Source organism: Pan paniscus, chromosome 10 (assembly GCF_029289425.2).
Source record: "Pan paniscus chromosome 10, NHGRI_mPanPan1-v2.0_pri, whole genome shotgun sequence".
NCBI lineage: Eukaryota > Metazoa > Chordata > Mammalia > Primates > Hominidae > Pan > Pan paniscus.
Genome location: NC_073259.2, coordinates 26,329,395 through 26,347,150, shown reverse-complemented (window position 1 = coordinate 26,347,150; position 17,756 = coordinate 26,329,395). Strand labels below are relative to the sequence as shown.

The 17,756-nt window shown below is 37.3% G+C and overlaps 1 protein-coding gene and 1 long non-coding RNA gene across 3 annotated transcripts in view; one reads left to right on the top strand and one right to left on the bottom strand.

Annotated features, from left to right (window-relative positions):
• LOC103785659 (uncharacterized) overlaps positions 1 to 17,756 on the top strand; it is a 147,916-nt gene that overhangs the window by 119,336 nt on the left and 10,824 nt on the right. For both annotated transcript variants that reach the window (XR_010108816.1, XR_004665638.3), the window contains one exon: positions 860 to 916. This is a non-coding gene — a long non-coding RNA (uncharacterized LOC103785659). The remainder of the gene's footprint in view (positions 1 to 859; positions 917 to 17,756) is intronic.
• LOC106634354 (solute carrier organic anion transporter family member 1B3-like) overlaps positions 2,724 to 17,756 on the bottom strand; it is a 76,915-nt gene continuing 61,882 nt past the window's right edge. Inside the window, exon 12 of the mRNA XM_034935480.3 lies at positions 2,724 to 3,932. Coding sequence (XP_034791371.2) covers positions 3,887 to 3,932 — 46 coding nt within the window. The 3' untranslated portion in view covers positions 2,724 to 3,886. The remainder of the gene's footprint in view (positions 3,933 to 17,756) is intronic.

The following is a 17,756-nucleotide window of genomic DNA, read 5'->3' as shown; positions in this document are numbered from 1 at the left end:
TGAAACCAATTTGAGTTAAAATTGCAGGACGTAGAATTTCTCCAGATGCATTTATTCCTTAGAGGGTTTACACCCTCAGAAGGCCTATACTGACAGACAATCCTGTCTGCTCACTTAGCCACGATACAGCATGTAGAAACGCGCACACACATGCATGCACACATGCATACACACCCACACACACAGAGCCATTCTCCCCTTACACCCTCCTCTTTGGAAATGTCCTCCAATCTGTGTTAGGCTCAAACAGCAAAAAAACCCAAAAATGAAACCAAACCAAAACAATGATCCTTAAAGTCTCAATATAATTACAAATCCAATATGTTAACTTTTCTTAAATGATTCAAAAATCCTAAGAACAGACCACAATTATTTATGTATTTATTCAATAACTTGTCCTGGATGCTTGAATACCTCAGTAATCAAAATAGATCATGACCCTTGCCCTTATACTTGACAGGATGGGAAAGAGTGGGAAGAAGGGAGGCAGATACTAAGCAATATGCTAAATAAATAAGTAAATAATAAATGTACATTAGAAGCAGAGGATGGAATAACAGGAATAGTAGAATACACAGGTTGAAAGCATTTATTATTATACCTTTGTTTCTCATATTTAAAGTAATTCATTTATTCATGTTTCTCTAGTTATTATACCTTCCCAGGGTTAAAATAACCTTTAACCTCCAAGAAATGGAATATTATCTCAGACCAGCTAAGACTGCAGATTACGGGTTACTGATCAATGAATTCTTAGGGCCTGGGGCCTGCTTGAAACTTCCGGAGGGATTCAAACTTAATCCAGTAACCATCTCTCTGCCTTTTTCCCTTCCTTCCCTTCTTCCTTTCCACTTTTTAGCATAAAACGCTGGAGGAGAAGTCAGTAGCAAGCAGCTAAGACAACATGGTACATTTGGTGAGTACATAAGAGATTTGGTTTGTCACACACTAAGGAATTTGATTTTTACCCAACAGGTGATCAAAGGACAAAAGTGACAAGCTGGTTTTAAGAAATGTCTCAGGAAACTAATCAGCAGAGTAAATTTACAAGATAATTTTCAAAAAAATTCCGAATTTATTTATGCTATTAACCTTGTATAAACAATTCTAGAAAAAAGTTAAAGAAGGAAATTTTTATGTATAAAACATTGAAAAACAAATTCCAGATATTTTTTATAAGCTGAGATTAATGAGTCAAATTCTAATGAAACCATCAGTATTTAGCCATCTCCCTCACTCATGGAGGAAGGGATCAGACATACCCATTGCGCTATTGTCTGGGAAGAATTCTAAGACAGCCCCATGATCTCTGCCCGGGTGTTTCATCCATAATTAGGTTACATTATAGGTGAAAGTGAAGGGATTTGGCAAATATAATTAAGGCCTCAAATCAGTTGAAAAGTTCATCAAAAAGGAAGATTATACTTGCTGGATCTGACTTAATTAGCTGGAAGCCTTTTTAAAGAGGGTTTGGACTTCACTGAGTCAGAAAGAGATTCTCCTGCTGGCACTGAAAGAACAGGCTGCCATTGGTTCTGCAGCTGCAAGGAAATGAATTTTGCCATTAAGCATGTGTGCTTGGAAGAAGACTTTGAAACTCACATGAGACCCTAGTCCCAGCTGATCCCTTGACGGCAGCTTTGTGAGACCATGACCTGAGGACCCAGTTAGGCCGAGCCTAGACTCCTGACCCATGGAAACTGTGAAATAATAAAAGCATGTTGTTTCAAGATTCTAAAATAGTGATAACTTGTTACAAAGCAATAGAAAAGGAATATACCCTTAGAATGATTTTTTTTAAAATCACATGGAAGAGTGCTTATCTATAAAAACAGTCAGTGTGTGTAGTAAAGGCACAGAGCCTAAAGCCAGACTACATGGGTTCATGTCCCAACACCACCCCTCCTTGTTGTGTGACCTTGGGCATGTTCCCCTGTGCTTCCGTGCCTCCATTTCCACATTATGAAACGAAGATAAACACAGGACTCCATTCATAGGATTATTTTGAGAATTAAAGGACTTAAGTTATGCAAAGTCCCTGGAAGGGCAACTGGCACACAGTAAGCACTCTATGAATCATTAACTATCCTTATATGATGCAGCTCTACTAATTGTCAGTGGAGCTAGATATATCAAAGACTTTCTTCATATACCCCCTTGACAATTAAGAATGTCATCCTAATATAAACACTCAAGGCATTTGAAGAGATCAAATTTATCACTGTGTTGAGTTTCAATAATCTATTTTAGTCAGAAAAAATAAATAATGGATGAAATGATGCAAGAAATACAATCTCAATTTTAAACTGAAAAAATAGCTGGTGGAGACCTAATCATTCCTGAGAGTTTCTTAATGCCCTCTCTCCCCTAAGATTCAAATATCAGTCACAGTTTCAAAGTAATCACTATAATACATGAACAGCTGATGAAATCTCATGTCGTAATTGCCACATGTTATTTTCAAGGAATTGCACAATGCAAAACCTCTATATTTATACAATAAAATAGAAGGAAAATACTTTGGGGAAGGCTGCTTAGCCATGACAGATAGATAGAAAGACAGAAGAATAGGAGGCAGAGATAGAGAAAGACAGAGGAAGGGAGAGATGGCAGAAAGAAGGAAATAGATGACTTGGTGCCCTCATGATGAGACGATACATCTTGAATCCCCTGGGTCAAATGGATTGAATCTTAAATAAATAAGTGAAGCTTCTTCCGAAGCAATATAAATTGTTGAGCTATAGCTTCTTTAAAAAATCAGGCAAACTAAAAATGGAAAACCATTGTCTTAAGATATCCAACTAGAATTTAGCTAGCAAAAGGAAAAAGTCAATTGTGATATGAAGTGCAATACTGCTAAAGACTAGCTACCTCAGAATTGCACGGGGGATCTTTTAAAAATTAGAGATACAGCCAGGCGCAGTGGCTCATGCCTGTAATCCCAGCACTTTGAGAGGCCGAGGCAGGCGGATCATGAGGTCAGGAGATCAAGACCATCCTGGCTAACATGGTGAAACCCCATCTCTACTAAAAATACAAAAAATTAACCAGGCAAGGTGGTGGGTGCCTGTAGTCCCAGCTACTCGGGAGGCTAAGGCAGGAGAATGGCGTGAACCCAGGAGGCAGAGGTTGCAGTGAGCCAAGACCACGCCACTGCACTCCAGCCTGGGCGACAGCGCGAGACACCATCTCAAAAAAAAAAAATATATATGTAGAGATACATAGTCTTTATCCCAGAGATTCTAATCTAGGAGTTCTGGAGTTCACACCAGGAAACTGAATTTTTAAAAAGCTCTTTATTAGTTAAGGTAAGTTTTAGAAAGAATCAAATTCCAAGGTGTCAGTAGATTAGCACAATAGAAATTAATTTCTTGTTCATAGGATGGCTCATGGTGAGGTTGGTAGGAGGCTTCTCCACATGCAGTCATTCAGTGACCCAGACTATTTCCATCAGTGGCTCTCCCATATGCTAGGGTTTCATAGTCATCCGCATCCACCAAGTAGAAGGGGAAACAGCATGGAGGAGCACTATGGGAACTTGTAATGGACCAGACTGAAAGTAGCATGAATTTTCTTTTTTCCTCTCATTCTGTTAAGGAGATCTCAGTCACAGGGTGACAGCTACCTACAAGGGAGGAAGGGAAATACCATCCAGCTGGTGTTCCAATAAGAAGAGGCAGTAGATTTCAGTGAACAGGATGAGTCTCTGCTACAAGCACTCCATGTGATTTTATGTACAACTGGTGCATGATTGAAAGTTCACAGTTGAAAATACAACTTTTGAGTCCAAATAATCTAAATTCCAAACTTGGCCATTTGACAGCTATGTGATCTTAGGCAAAATATCTCCCCTCCTTGTGCCTTGGTTTCTTCAGTTATTCATCTTTTAAGTAAAGATTAAAAACATCCTACATTGTAAGGTTCTTGTGAGACTGAAATAAGACAATATGTTTAAAATAATTAGAACCATAACTGGCACTTAATAGTAACACATATTTTACTTAAACTGTATTGTCTAGGAATCAAGGTGTTCTGCTATTTGAGATAAGAACTCAGATGCATCAGTATCAGAATATATATTTTGTCCCAGCTGAATTATTACATTGGAACAGTTTTTTGTTTTTGTTTTGTTTTGTTTTTTGAGACAGAGTCTCGCTCTGTTGCCCAGGCTGGAGTGCAGTGACACAATCTTGGCTCACTGCAACTTCTGCATCCCGGTTCAAGCAATTCTCCTGCCTCAGCCTCCTGAGTAGCTGGGACTACAGGCGCCCGCCACCACGCCCAGCTAATTTTTTGTATTTTTAGTAGAGATGGGATTTCACTGTGTTAGCCAGGGTGGTCTCGATCTCTTGGCCTCGTGATCCACCCACCTCAGTCTCCCAAAGTGCTGGCATTATAGGCGTGAGTCATTGTGCCTGGCCTGGAACAGTTTTTAAAGGTAGAATTTTAACACACCAGAAGTTGGTTTCTTGCTCTCATAAAAGTTCCTGGGCAAGTGGGCAGCTCTCCTCCATGCAGTCATTCCGAGATCTTGTCTTTTTCCATCTGGTGGCTCCCCAATCCCTAGGCTTTATCATCATCTCATCCAGTGTGTAGAGATACACCAGGGAAGCAGTACTCACTGTGGTCAGAGCTAAGAATTTGGTGCTGCAGTATTAAAATATTTGAAGCCCACTGAAAGAATAATTGATGAGTTTTAAAAATAAAATAAAAGCAACTTCCAAAATTAAGAAATTGAAAGTGTTGATAGTTGATATCTCAAGCTGATATTTACAATAATCTGATGATTTTAATTCAAAGTGTTTCAGATATTTTTAGATTTAACTTTTGCCACATATGAATGTTTACCACTACACCCAAGGGACTCCATGAACACTTCTGGAATAGGACCTAAGTTTTATGGTGCTAATCATTTGAAGCAAGTGAAACCATCATTGATAAGCTTGATGCTGTATCATTGAAAGGATTAATTTACAGAGTGGTTCTGAAGTCTGGACCACTATTAAGGCACTGTCCAATCAGTGAAGTTATCTATTTGAAGTAGAGATGACCTTTGTTCAGCATTTTTCAAAGCTGAGTAATGTATAGGCCTCTTTAAAGAAAAATAATTCTCACTAAGCCACATGAATATATCCATGGTTTTCTGGTCTTCAGACGCCAGTTTGCGGAGTACATCCCTAGTCAAAATAATTCAGAGCAAAATACGTCTCTGCATGCCTCATCTTCTTGCTTTCTCCATCATTTTCCCAGTTTCAAACCTTACTTCCCCTACCCCTTGCCACAATCACACACTTTTTGTGCTGTCCTCCCCGGTAAGCATCTCATAACATGCTGCCTTCCATCTGACTTTCCTGATTCCTTCCAAGTTTACCTTTTAGGTCTTGTTCTTGTTTAATGAACTCTTGCTGACCATAAAGCTGATCAGAGCCTGGCTCCCCATGTGCTCAATTTACAATGTGGCAGTCAATGTTCTGAACACAAGAATACAACCTCCTTCTGTGTTCTTGCCTTGGGCCGAACCACATATTAGGGAAGTGAGAGAAAAAAAATGTTTGGGATACCCTTCATGTGCCAGGCCTCAAACAATCATTTCATTTTTTTACCCTTGTGCCCTTGGGAAATCACTCCAGCATTTCAGCTTCCTTTTACTCCTATGCAAAAGGAGGATGGTGACAATTTCCTTTAGCAGCAAAGCATTCAAGAGGTGACTTGGGTGCTGTTAAAGGCATTCAGTTTTATAAGGGAAGCAGAGCATAAAAGTTTGGAACATTTGCAGTCTGACAATGTGATAGAAAAGAAAACCCCATTTTCTGAGGAGAAATTCAAGCTGGCTGCAGAAATTTGAATACCTAACGAGGAGCTGAATGTTAATTCCCAAGACAATGGGGAAAATGTCTTTAGGACATGTGAGAAGTCTTCATGGTAGCCCCTCCTGTCAAAGGCCTGGAATCCTAGGAGAAACGGTTTCCTGGGCCAGGCCCAGGGTCCTGTGCTATGTGCAGCCTAGGGACTTGGTGCCCTGCATCCCAGCTGCTCCAGCTGTGGCTGAAAGGGACCAATGTAGAGCTTGGGCTGTGCCTTCACATGGTGCAAGCCCCAAGCCTTGGCAGCTTCCATGTGGTGTTGAGCCTGTGGGTGCACAAAAGTCAATAATTGAGGTTTGGGAACCTCTGCCTAGATTTCAGAGGATGTATGGAAATGCCTGGATGCCCAGGAAGAAGTTTGCTGCAGGGACAAGGTGCTCATAGAGAACTTCTGCTAGGGCAGTGTGAACAGAAAATGTCAAGTCAAAGCCATCACACAGAGTCCCTACTGGGGCACTGCCTAGTGGGGCTGTGAGAAGAGGGTCACCATCCTCCAGACCCCAGAAGCTGTCAGTAGATCCACCGACAGCTTGCACCATTCACCTGGAAAAGCTGCAGACTCTCTATGCCAACCCGAGAAGGCAGCCAGGAGGGAGGCTATACCCTGCAAAGCCACAGGGATAGAGCTGCCCAAGACTACGGGAACCTACCTCTTGCATCAGTGTGACCCAGATGTGAGACATGGAGTCAAAGGAGATCATTTTGGAGCTTTAAGTTTTGACTGCCCTGCTGGATTTCAAACTTGCATAAGGCCTGTAGCCCCTTTGTTTTGGCCAATTTCTCCCATTTGGAAAGGCTGTATTTACCCAATGCCTGTACCCCCATTGTATCTAGGAAGTAACTAGCTTGCTTTTGTTTTTACAAGTGCATAGGTGGAAGGGACTTGACTTCTCTCAGATGAGACTTTGGACTGTGGACTTTTGGGTTAATGCTGAAATTAGTTCAGTTTCTGGGGGACTGTTGGGAAAGAATGATTGGTATTGAAATGTGAGGACATGAGATTTGGAGGGGACAGGGGTGGAATGAAATGGTTTGGCTCTGTGTCCCCATCAAATCTCATCTTGAATTTTACTCACATAATTCCCACATGTTGTTGGAGGGACCCAGTGGGAGATCACTGAATCATGGTCTTTCCCATGCTGTTCTCATGATAGTGAATAAGTCTCATGAGGTTTGATTGCTTTATAATGCGTACTTTTCCTGCACAAGCTCCCTTTGCCTGCTGCCACCCATGTAAGATGTGACTTGCTCCTCCTTGCCTTCCACCATGATTGTGAGGCTTACCCAGCCACGTGGAACTGTAATTCCAACTAAATCCTCCCTCTTTTGTAAATTGCTCAGTCTTGGGTATGTCTTTATCAGCAGCATAAAAACAAATGAATACAGAATCCATGCCTGCTATTTAGGAGGAAGTTTATTTCATAAAGAGATGGTCAAGAAGAAATCAGTAGAAAGGGGAGTTTAACTTATCTATTTAGTTATTACTCTCAAATATCAGATTTCTCAAAGGAGATTTTGGGAAGGGAGAGATTGCACTTCAACCCGTGTTGAGTTTTTTGACAATAGCCTGACATGTATTTTTCACTGTACTTGATTTTCAGAAGTTACACTTTGTCGGTATACTACACACACGAGGTAAACTGAAATTTGTTATTGAGCTGTATTTTCACCCAGGGGAAGGGGTAGCATGCAGGAGACTTGGGGGGACTTGCAGATAGGGAGGATATTTTCCTAAGAGCTGGCCTGAAATCTTCAACAATTCAATGGAGATGATGAATGTGTGTGATATGGTAATATTCATATACAATAACAATCACACACACTCACCCCTACATCCACATGCATGCACACTCACACTACTTCTTGCCTGCTCATACTCACATCCTCACTGATCTGCACATGCTCGCGCATGGTTATCATGTAAGTTATTTACCACTGTAGTGTGACTCCTGCTTTACATATGATATTGAGCAGCTGGCACCTATCTCAGGATGAATTCATCACAAAAGGCACCCTAAGAAGTTAAATGTGCTATTTCATTTAATTGTTTAATTTAAGAGATTTCATTTACATTGATCCTCTGTTGTTCTTTCTAATGACAATCAACCATCATGACCTGCTGTTTCTTGAGGTAATTTCCAGTTAGACCTAATGAAACTCTAACAATAGATAGCACAGGTAGGGAATGCTTGTTTTCCTGTTTGCAAAAGACTGAAGAAAAGCTCTAATTTATTGTGTATATGAGCTAAATCTTTTCTAGCTAAGCCACTAAAATGCAGTTTTTTTAAAAAGTTCTGAAACATTACCCTCCTTTGGGCCTTTTCAATTGATGTTTTGTTTGTCATAAACTTACATCATGCCTCACATCCTGTCACCAGCAGAATGTCAAGATTTTGAGATCCTGTCTGGGTACCAAGGCTCTCATTCCACATGGTTTACTACATCCCCTAATCCCACTCACTCTCTTACTCTTTTTCCATTACTCAAACCCTTTCATTTTTCCCAGGGAAACTCATATTTGTTACCAGCAAAATATTAGTTCCTACATTCTTTGTAGCCCTTTCACTTTCTTGTTCTAAACAAAGCCTGGCTTACTCCCAATGACACTCCATGTAACTCTCTCCTGTAGGCTTTTTCCTTCCACAACCTCCACATCAATGGGCCTGAAATGTAGAAGTTCTCATTGATCTTTCATTTTTACCACTTCCAGATCTGAGTCTTTCTTCTGACAGACCTCTAGGTCCCAAGAAGAAGTGCACCACCCTACCATACTATTCTCTAACCTCCTTGTTGAAGTTAGCTATAGAATGGCACATCACAACTCTCATCATTTCTTGACAATTTTCATTCCAAACTCCCTGTCATTTTTGTGAAAATTATTTCTGCCCTTTTTCCTAGTTATTTTAGGAAATATAGATCATATAGATTATGCTCCCAATGTTCTCTGGCCTTTCAGTTTCTTGACCTCTTTTCTGGAAAGTCTTCCACCCACAGTCAGTTCATCAGTACCCACTTTTAAAATTCTCCATTTTGGCCATCCCAGTCCTCATAACTACCTCCTAAGTTTTAAATTTACTCCCTTTAATATATCTGTTACAAGAAGCTCCAGCCCTAGCTCTTTAGGCTATGATTCCCCTAACCTCTTCACAGGTCATATCTAGTTTTACCTCTTCACTTCCTTTCTCATCATGATCTTTTGTTATAATTGCTCATCTGCATATATTCTGTAAATTTTTGTCCATCTCATCCTTTACTGTACTAGACAAGCAAAAATGCTTTCATCTAATCCTCTGCCTTCTCTGAACCTATATACAAAGAGCTGCATCCCTGGAGGAAATATTCAAACATCTCACTGTGCTCACTTTAAATTCATAAGCACAGACATTCAGGGGGCCTCCAGGGCAATTGTCCAATATTCTACTAGTCCATTTTCCCTGTCAGTATGTTTCTTTAATCTTCAGGATTACTAGTTCACATTTTCTGATCTAAAGACTCTTTCTTTTCTTCCTCCTCTTTCTCATCTGATTACATTCCTTTTTTATAACAAAGAAAGTAGAAGCAGCAGAAAAAAGTTCAATATTCTTCATCACTACAGGTACACATTTACCTGCCTTTTACCCACATAAAAAATTTCCCTTCTTGTACAGAGAAAAACTCTGTGTCCTGGTTAATCTCTTTTCATCTTCCTCTGTAATTGCTTTCCCTCTTTTCTGCATTGTCAGTTTCCTTCATCTCTACTGATGATTCTCATCAGTATGTAAGCATGCTATTATGTCTAGCATTGAACATAAACAGAAGTTTTATTCCACAACTTTGCTATCAACCACAACTTTTGTCTGTTTCTTTTGTAGCACTACTCCTGAAAATAACTTGCTGTGCTGACTGTTGCACTTCCCTTTCTGGCATTTTCTCTCTATCCTCTTCAATATAGCCTGTTAGATCCTACATAACACACATTATAGCCACATTTTCAAATGGAAAAAAACCTAATTCAAACAAAATAAATTCAAAATAAGGAGAGATAGCCTATCTAAGTTAGAAAGAACCAGAGAAAGAATTCTGGAAGTATAAAGAAGATAGATTGTTAAAGGTCCAAAGGACCACAATGACTCTTGAGCTATTAATCCAAACCAAAATAAAATCTTTGATATGCTGATAAAGAATCCAAAATATTGATTCTAAAGAAGTCTTCGAGAAATAAGACCTTCAAGTAATATGGGATTATGTAAAGCTTGAGATCCAAAAGAAAGTTAAAAATTACCAAAAATAAATGAAAAAAATAACATAGGGTATAAAAGAAGAGAAAGATTTTATTACGAGAAGCAGACACAACTTCTAAAAATTAAAAATGTATTGAAGGGACTGCAAAATACTTCTGAAAGCTTTAACAATAAGCCAGACCAAGCAGAATAAACAATTTCAGGGACTGCAAAATACTTCTGAAAGCTTTAACAATAAGCCAGACCAAGCAGAATAAACAATTTCAGGGACTGCAAAATACTTCTGAAAGCTTTAACAATAAGCCAGACCAAGCAGAATAAACAATTTCAGAGCTAGAAGACAGGTCTTTCAAATAAACTTGGTAGGAAAAATACATAGAAAAGTAAATTGAAAAACCTAACAGAGCCTTCAGGACATATGGGATTACGGAATGCATCCAAACTTATGAATCATTGGTATTCCAGAGGGAGAAGAAGAAAAAGTTAAAAGTGTGGGAAACTTGTTTGAAAGAATAACTCCCAAAAACTTCCCTGACTTACTACAGATCCAGACATCCAAATATAAAAAGCTCAGGTGATTCCTGTGAGACGCATTGCAAGAATAACCAGCACAAGACATATAGTCATCAGACTACTCAAAGTCAACATAAATTTAAAAATCTTAAACGTGGCAAGAGAGAGGTATCTAATTACCGGTAAAAAGAATCCTATCAGACTAACAACAGACTTCTCAGCAGGAATCTTACAAGCCAAAAGAAATTAGGGTCTTATTATCAGTCTCTTAAAGAAAAAAAAAAATGCCAGCCAAGAATTTTGTATCCTGCTCAACTAAGACTTATAATTCAAGAAGAAAAGTAGTACTTCCCAAATAAGCAAACACTAAGGGAATTTGTCGCAAACAGACTGACTCTACAAGAAAGGCTTGAAGGAGTTCTAACATATAGAAATGAAAGAGCAATACTTATCATTATGGAAACACACAAAGTATAAAACTTACAGATCTTATTTTAAAATTGCCTGAGACTGCAAAGCAATTAAGAAATAATTAACAATATTATAGAAACAACCCCTCAAAAATCAATACTGACCTTATATATAAATATACTAAACACTCTTCTTAAAAAATATAGTCTGGCAGAATGAATTTTTAAAAATCCAACTATATGCTGCATACAAAAAACCCACCTAACTCAAGTAACTGGTAAAGACCTTTTCAGACTCAAACCAAAGGGGTGCAAAAAGACATTCTATGAAAATACAAACCAAATCTGAGCAGAAGTAGTTATACTGGCATTAGATAAAACAAATTTCAAATCAAAAACCATAAATAATGACAAAGAAGGTTATCATATAAAGGATCAATTAAACAAGAAGATATAACAATTCCAAACATATAAACCCAACATTGGAGCACCCCAATTCATAAAACAAACACTACTGGGCCTAAGGAAAACAAAATAGATAGCAATACAACAGTAGTGGGGTCTTTCAATAATCCACTGACAGCACTAGGCAGATCATGGCAGCCAAAAATCGACAAAGAAACTTTTACAATGGACATTAGACCCAAAGGATCTGACAAACATTTTACAGAACATTTTACCCTACAACCTCAGAATATACATTCTTCTCATGTACACATGCAACATTTTCAAAAACTGACCACATGCTATGCCAAAAGGCAATACTCAATGATTTTTTTTAAAAATCAAAATAATATCAAGTACCTTTTCAGAGTACAGTGGAATAAAAATAGAAATTAGTACCTAGAAGAATTCTCAACACTACACAAATACATGAAAATTAAATAGCCTGTTCCTGAACAATTATTTGGTCAATAATGAAATCAAGGCAGATTTTTTTTTTAATTGAAATGAGGCTGGGTGTGGTGGCTCACACCTGTAATCCTAGCACTTTGGGAGGCTGAGGTGGGTGGATCACTTGAGATCAGGAGTTTGAGACCAGCCTGGCCAACATGGTGAAACCCCGTCTCTACTACAAATTAAAAAAATTAGCTGGGTGTGGTGGCACAGGTCTTTAATCCCAGCTACTAGGGAGGCTGAGGCCAGAGAACCGCTTGAACCCAAGAGGTAGAGGTTGCAGTGAGCCAAGATTACACCATTTCACTCCAGCCTGGGTGACAGAGTGAGATTCTGTCCCCAAAAACAAAAAAAAATTAAGAAAATGAAATGAATGAAAATAAAGACACAACATACCAAAACCTCGGAGATACAACAAATCAGTGCCAAGAGGGAATTTTGTAGCATTAAATGCCCACAACAAAAAGACAGAAAGATATAAAATTAACAATCTAATATCATATCTCACAGAACTAGTAAAACAAGAATAAACTGCACCCAAAGCTAGCAGAATATAGTAAATATCAAAGAAAAAATCTAAATGAAATTTGGGCAAAAAAATTACAAAGGATCAGTGAAATAAAAAGTTGTAATTTGAAAATATAAGTAAGATAGATAGCTTACTAGTAGCTTAACCAAAAAGAAAGAAGATTCAAATAAGGACAATCAGAAATATTACTGGTGTCATTAAAACCATTACCACAGAAATATAAAAGAGCATCAGAGACTACTATGACCATCTCTACATACACAAACTGGAAAACCTAGAGGAAATGGATAAATTCCTGGAAACGTACAACCTCACACGTTTGAACCAGGAAGAAACAGAAATCCTTAACAGACCAATAATGAGTAATTAAATTGAATTAGTAATAATAATTTAAAAATCTCCTGATAACAACAACAAAAAGATGAACTTACTGCCAGATTCTACCAAACCAAAAAGGAAGAAATGATACCAATTCTACTAAAACTATTCCAAAAAATCAAGTGGGAAGGAATCCTCTTCAACTAATTCTATGAAGTCAGCATCATGCTGATACCAAAGCCAGGCAAGTAAATAACAAATAAAAGAGAAAACTACACATTAATATCCCTGATGAACATAGATCCAAATATCCTCAAAAAAAAACAAACTCTAGAAAATAAAATTCAGCAGCACATAAAAAGGTTCATCACAATGAAAAGTGGACTTTTTCCTGAAATGCAAGGATGGTTCAACAAATGCGAATCAAAAATGTGATTCACAAAATTAACAGAAATCTTTTTTCAAAAAGCATATGATAAAATAAATTGATGCAGAGAAAACATTTGATAAAATCCAGCATCCCTTTATGATAAAAACACTTACCAAACTAGGCATAGAAGAAACATACTTTAAAATAATAAAAACCATGTATATGACAAACCACAGTCAATAACATACTGAATGGGGGAAAATTGTAAGCATTACTTCTAAGAATGGACCCAAGATGAGGATGCCCACTTTCACTACTCCTATTCAACACAGTATTGGAAGTCCTATCAGGAACAATCAGGTAAGATAAAGGAATAAAAGGTCTCCAAATGGGAAAAGAAGAATTTGAATTATTCCTCTTCACTTATGATATAATCTTACACCTAGAAAACCCTAAAAACTCCTCTGAAAGCCTCTTAGACTTGATAAACTACTTCAGTAAAGTTTCAGGATACACAACCAATGTACAAAAATTAGTACCATTTCCATACAACAATAATGATCAAGCTCAAAATCAAATCAACAACTTAATCCCATTCACAATGGATATAAAAAAATAGTAATACATTTAAACTAAGAGGTAAAAAAGTCTGTACGAGGAGAACTACAAAACACTGATAAAAAAGTCATATATGTCACACAAAAAAATAGAAAAACATCCTACGCTCATGAATTGGAATAATGAATATTGTGTAAAATGATCATCCTGCCCAAAACAATCTACAGATTCAACACAATTTTTATGAGATTACCAATGTAAATCCTAAAATTCATACGGAAACAAAAAAGTCTGACTAGCAAATCCATCCTAAGCAAAAAAATGAAGCTGAAGGTATCACATTACCTGACTTCAAATTATACTACACGGCTATAAGCCAAAATAAGAGGGTACTAGTATAAAAATAGACACATAGATCAATGGAACAGAATGGAGAAGCCAGAAATAAAGCCACATACCAACAACATACTGATTTTTGACAAAGTAACAAATATATATACAGTGAGGAAAGGACATCCTATTCAATAAATGGTGCTGGGAAAATTGGAGAGCCATATACACAGACATAAAATTGAACCCGTATCTCTCACCATATATAAAAATTAACTGAAAAAGGATGAAAGACGTAATTGTAAGGCCTGAAACTATAAAAGTCCTAGGGGAAAACCTAGGAAAACCTTTTCTGGACAATGGTCTAGGCAAAGAAATTATGACTACACCCTCAAAAGGAAATGCAACAAAATAATACACCAATGGAACTTAATTAAACTACAAAACTTTTGTTCAGTAAAAAAAAAAATAATAATAATCAACAGAGTATACAGACAAACCACAGAATGGGAGAAAATATTTGCAAACAATGCATCTGACAAAGGGCTAATATCCAGAATCTACAAGAACTCAAACAACTCAATAAAAAAAAGAAAAAAACCTCATTAAAAAGTGGGTAAAGGACATGAACAGACACTTTGCAAAAGAAGACATACAAATGGCCAATAAATATATAAAAATGCCCAACATCACTAATCATCAGAGAAATGAAAATTAAAACCATAATGAGATATCATCTTATACTCATCAAGATAGCTATTATTACAAGGTCAAAAGTCAAAAGATGTTGGTGAAGATGAAAAGAAAAATGAATGCTTATACACTGTTGGTGGGAATGTAAATTAGTAAAACCTCTACAGAAAACAGTATAGAGATTTCCTGATGATCTAAAAATTGAACTACCATTTAATCCAGGAATCTCACCACAGGGTGTCTACCTAAAGAAAAAGAAATCATTTTATTAAAAAGACAACTGACTTGTATGCTTATCTACAGCACTAGTGACAAAAGCAAAGTCATGGAATCACTCTAAATTTCCATTCACTGATAATTAGATTAAAAATTTTGTATATATGTATACACTATGGAATACTAGTGAGCAATTAAAAAGTGAAATCATGGATAGAATGTGGATAGAATGTGGATAGCAATGTGGATAGAAATGGAGGCCATTATCCTGAGTGAAATGATTCAGAAACAAAGTAAAAAATGCATGTACTTACTTTGATGTGGGAGCTAAACAATGGGCACACAAGGACTTACAGAGTGGAATAATTGACACTGGAGACCCTAAAGTGTGGGAGGGTGGAAGGGAGTGGGAGGGAAGAAATACTACCTATTGAATATAAAGTACACTATTCGGGTGAATATAAAGTACACTATGGGAACATTAAACCCCAGACTTTACCACTGCACAATATAATCCATGTTTCACAACTACAATTTTATCTCTAAATCCATAAAAATGAAAAAATTTAAAACAACCAAAACATCCTTTTTTTCACCTCCCATCTTCATGCACTAGTTTTGTTTAGGTTAATAGTGATGAGCATATAATGAAATCCAATGGTCACTTTCTAGTCCATAACTCCTGTGAACTCTCAGCAGGCCTTGACATAGTTTCTTTATTCACTGCTTCTTCATATATTCTTCACTGTGCTTCAAGGACATGATCCTTTCCCAGTTTTCCTCATAACTCATGGGACCTCCTCAGTTTCCTTTAGTGTCTTCTCTTTCTATTATTAATCGCTAAAGTTAGAGTGCCTGTTGTTCCTAGGATGTAGTTTCTATCTGTACCCAGTCCCTAGAAGATCTCAATGTGGCATTGGATTTAAATAGCATCTGTGTATTGCCAACTCTAGATTTGTGTCTATGGCTTTAATGATTTTCCTAAATGGTGGATTCTACATATGGCATTGTTGGTAGATACCTAACAGGCAGCTCAGTTTTACAGGGATATAAGAAATTTTGCTTTTCCACTTCCTCCAAACTACCCTTCCTTAGTATTTCCCCTTTTGTTCAATAGTATCACCATCTTTCCAGAGCTCAGGCCAGAACCTTGGGATCATCCTTAAATTATCTTTGTCACATGCCACATTCAATCAACCAGCAAATCATATTGGCTTTGCCTTAGAAAACAAAACAAAACAAAGAATGAAGCACAAATATCTTCCCATTTCCTTTATCATAACCATGCTCAATAATACCTCATTGTGAAGAATGATCATACCCTTTTGTTTTCCCTGATTTCATTCTTGTCTTCCAAAAACACAAGTCATGCACAGTCAGAGTGATCTTCTCATTAGGTAAGCCTTAAGCATTAGGTAATACTAATGCTTAAACCCTCTGGGGCTTCTGAACACACTTAGAATAAGCTCCAAAGCCTTTCCTGTGAACAATATAATCTGGATCACCCTAGCTCTGTCACTGTACTTCGTACCTCTTTTCCTCACACACTTTTTTCTAACCTTGTATGTATCAAGTATGCTCCACCCAAGGGCCTTTGTCTTTGCTCTACCTTGCCTAGCTTGTTCCTTTCCTGTCCTCATTTAGCATGGCTTGTAGCTTCTCTTTTCATCTTTTCATTTAGGTCTCTTGTCATATAACTTTCACAATATCTGAACTAGCATCTCTTACCTATCCCCACTTTTTCTATTTTCTGACTCTGATTTTTCTTTCTAGTGCTTCACACTTACCCTGTTTTACATATTTACTTGCTTATTTGTTTATTAGTTCTTCTATATGTATCCACTCCCTGTACCCTATCCCCACTGGATGCTAATGAAGTTTTATCATTTTCGTTCACATTTGCATCCTCAGTGCATGGATTTGTGGCTGACACACATAATGAATATGTACTGGATGAGTAAATGTCTACACTCCTGCTGAGTCTAGTTTTAGCAATAGCCTTATGATGCAAGCATTAGAAAATCATTAATAAAATGAAGTTTGTATTTTTATTCTCCAGTCAGCTTCAGAAAACTTTTCTTCAAAGGAAATCAAAGGCAGGTGAGAAATTAATAAATGCTCTGATAAGTGGTAATGTTGATTTAATCACTTTTTATTCAGATAAAATATAACTATCATCAAGGATGGAATAATGTTTTTAAAACTCTCCTTTTCTCATGAAAAGGTTTCAATTAAGAAGCTAAAACATGTTGAGAGGCAAACTAGTATGAAATTATGAAGTGAATTTTTATAAGTTAATGAATCTGTAATTTGGAAATATAGAAGGCTTCTCCTTCTGAATTGACATTTTATATTAAGATGAAGCTATACTTGTGGAATATTTATGGTATGAATTTAAGAAAATTTGCAGGCAGGGTGAAAATTTAACAACGTAAACTGACTTAGTTTACAGGTTTATATTCATATTAACAAAAGTTAAAACACATTGTTGGTTGCTTTTTTTTTTTCTACCATGTCATGCTGTTGGCTGGCCATGTACTTACGATCAACTAGTAGGTTTTAAAAGTACAATTAGGTGTTACCCCAGGTCACTCTACTTATCATGTATATTTTTAAGATCTACACGCATGTCTTTACATGTTTCCCGTTTTAGGTGATTGCGTGCCTATTTTGGCCAGTAGGGCACACATTATCTGCTTCCCCCCAACTCTCCAAACATCATCTGCCACACCCCTCTCACTCAGTGTGTTCCAATAAACTGGCTTCTTTTCATTCCTCAAAAATTCTAGCTCTTTCCTGTCTTAAGGAAACAGCACCTAGACCCTCTCCCTGAAAGCC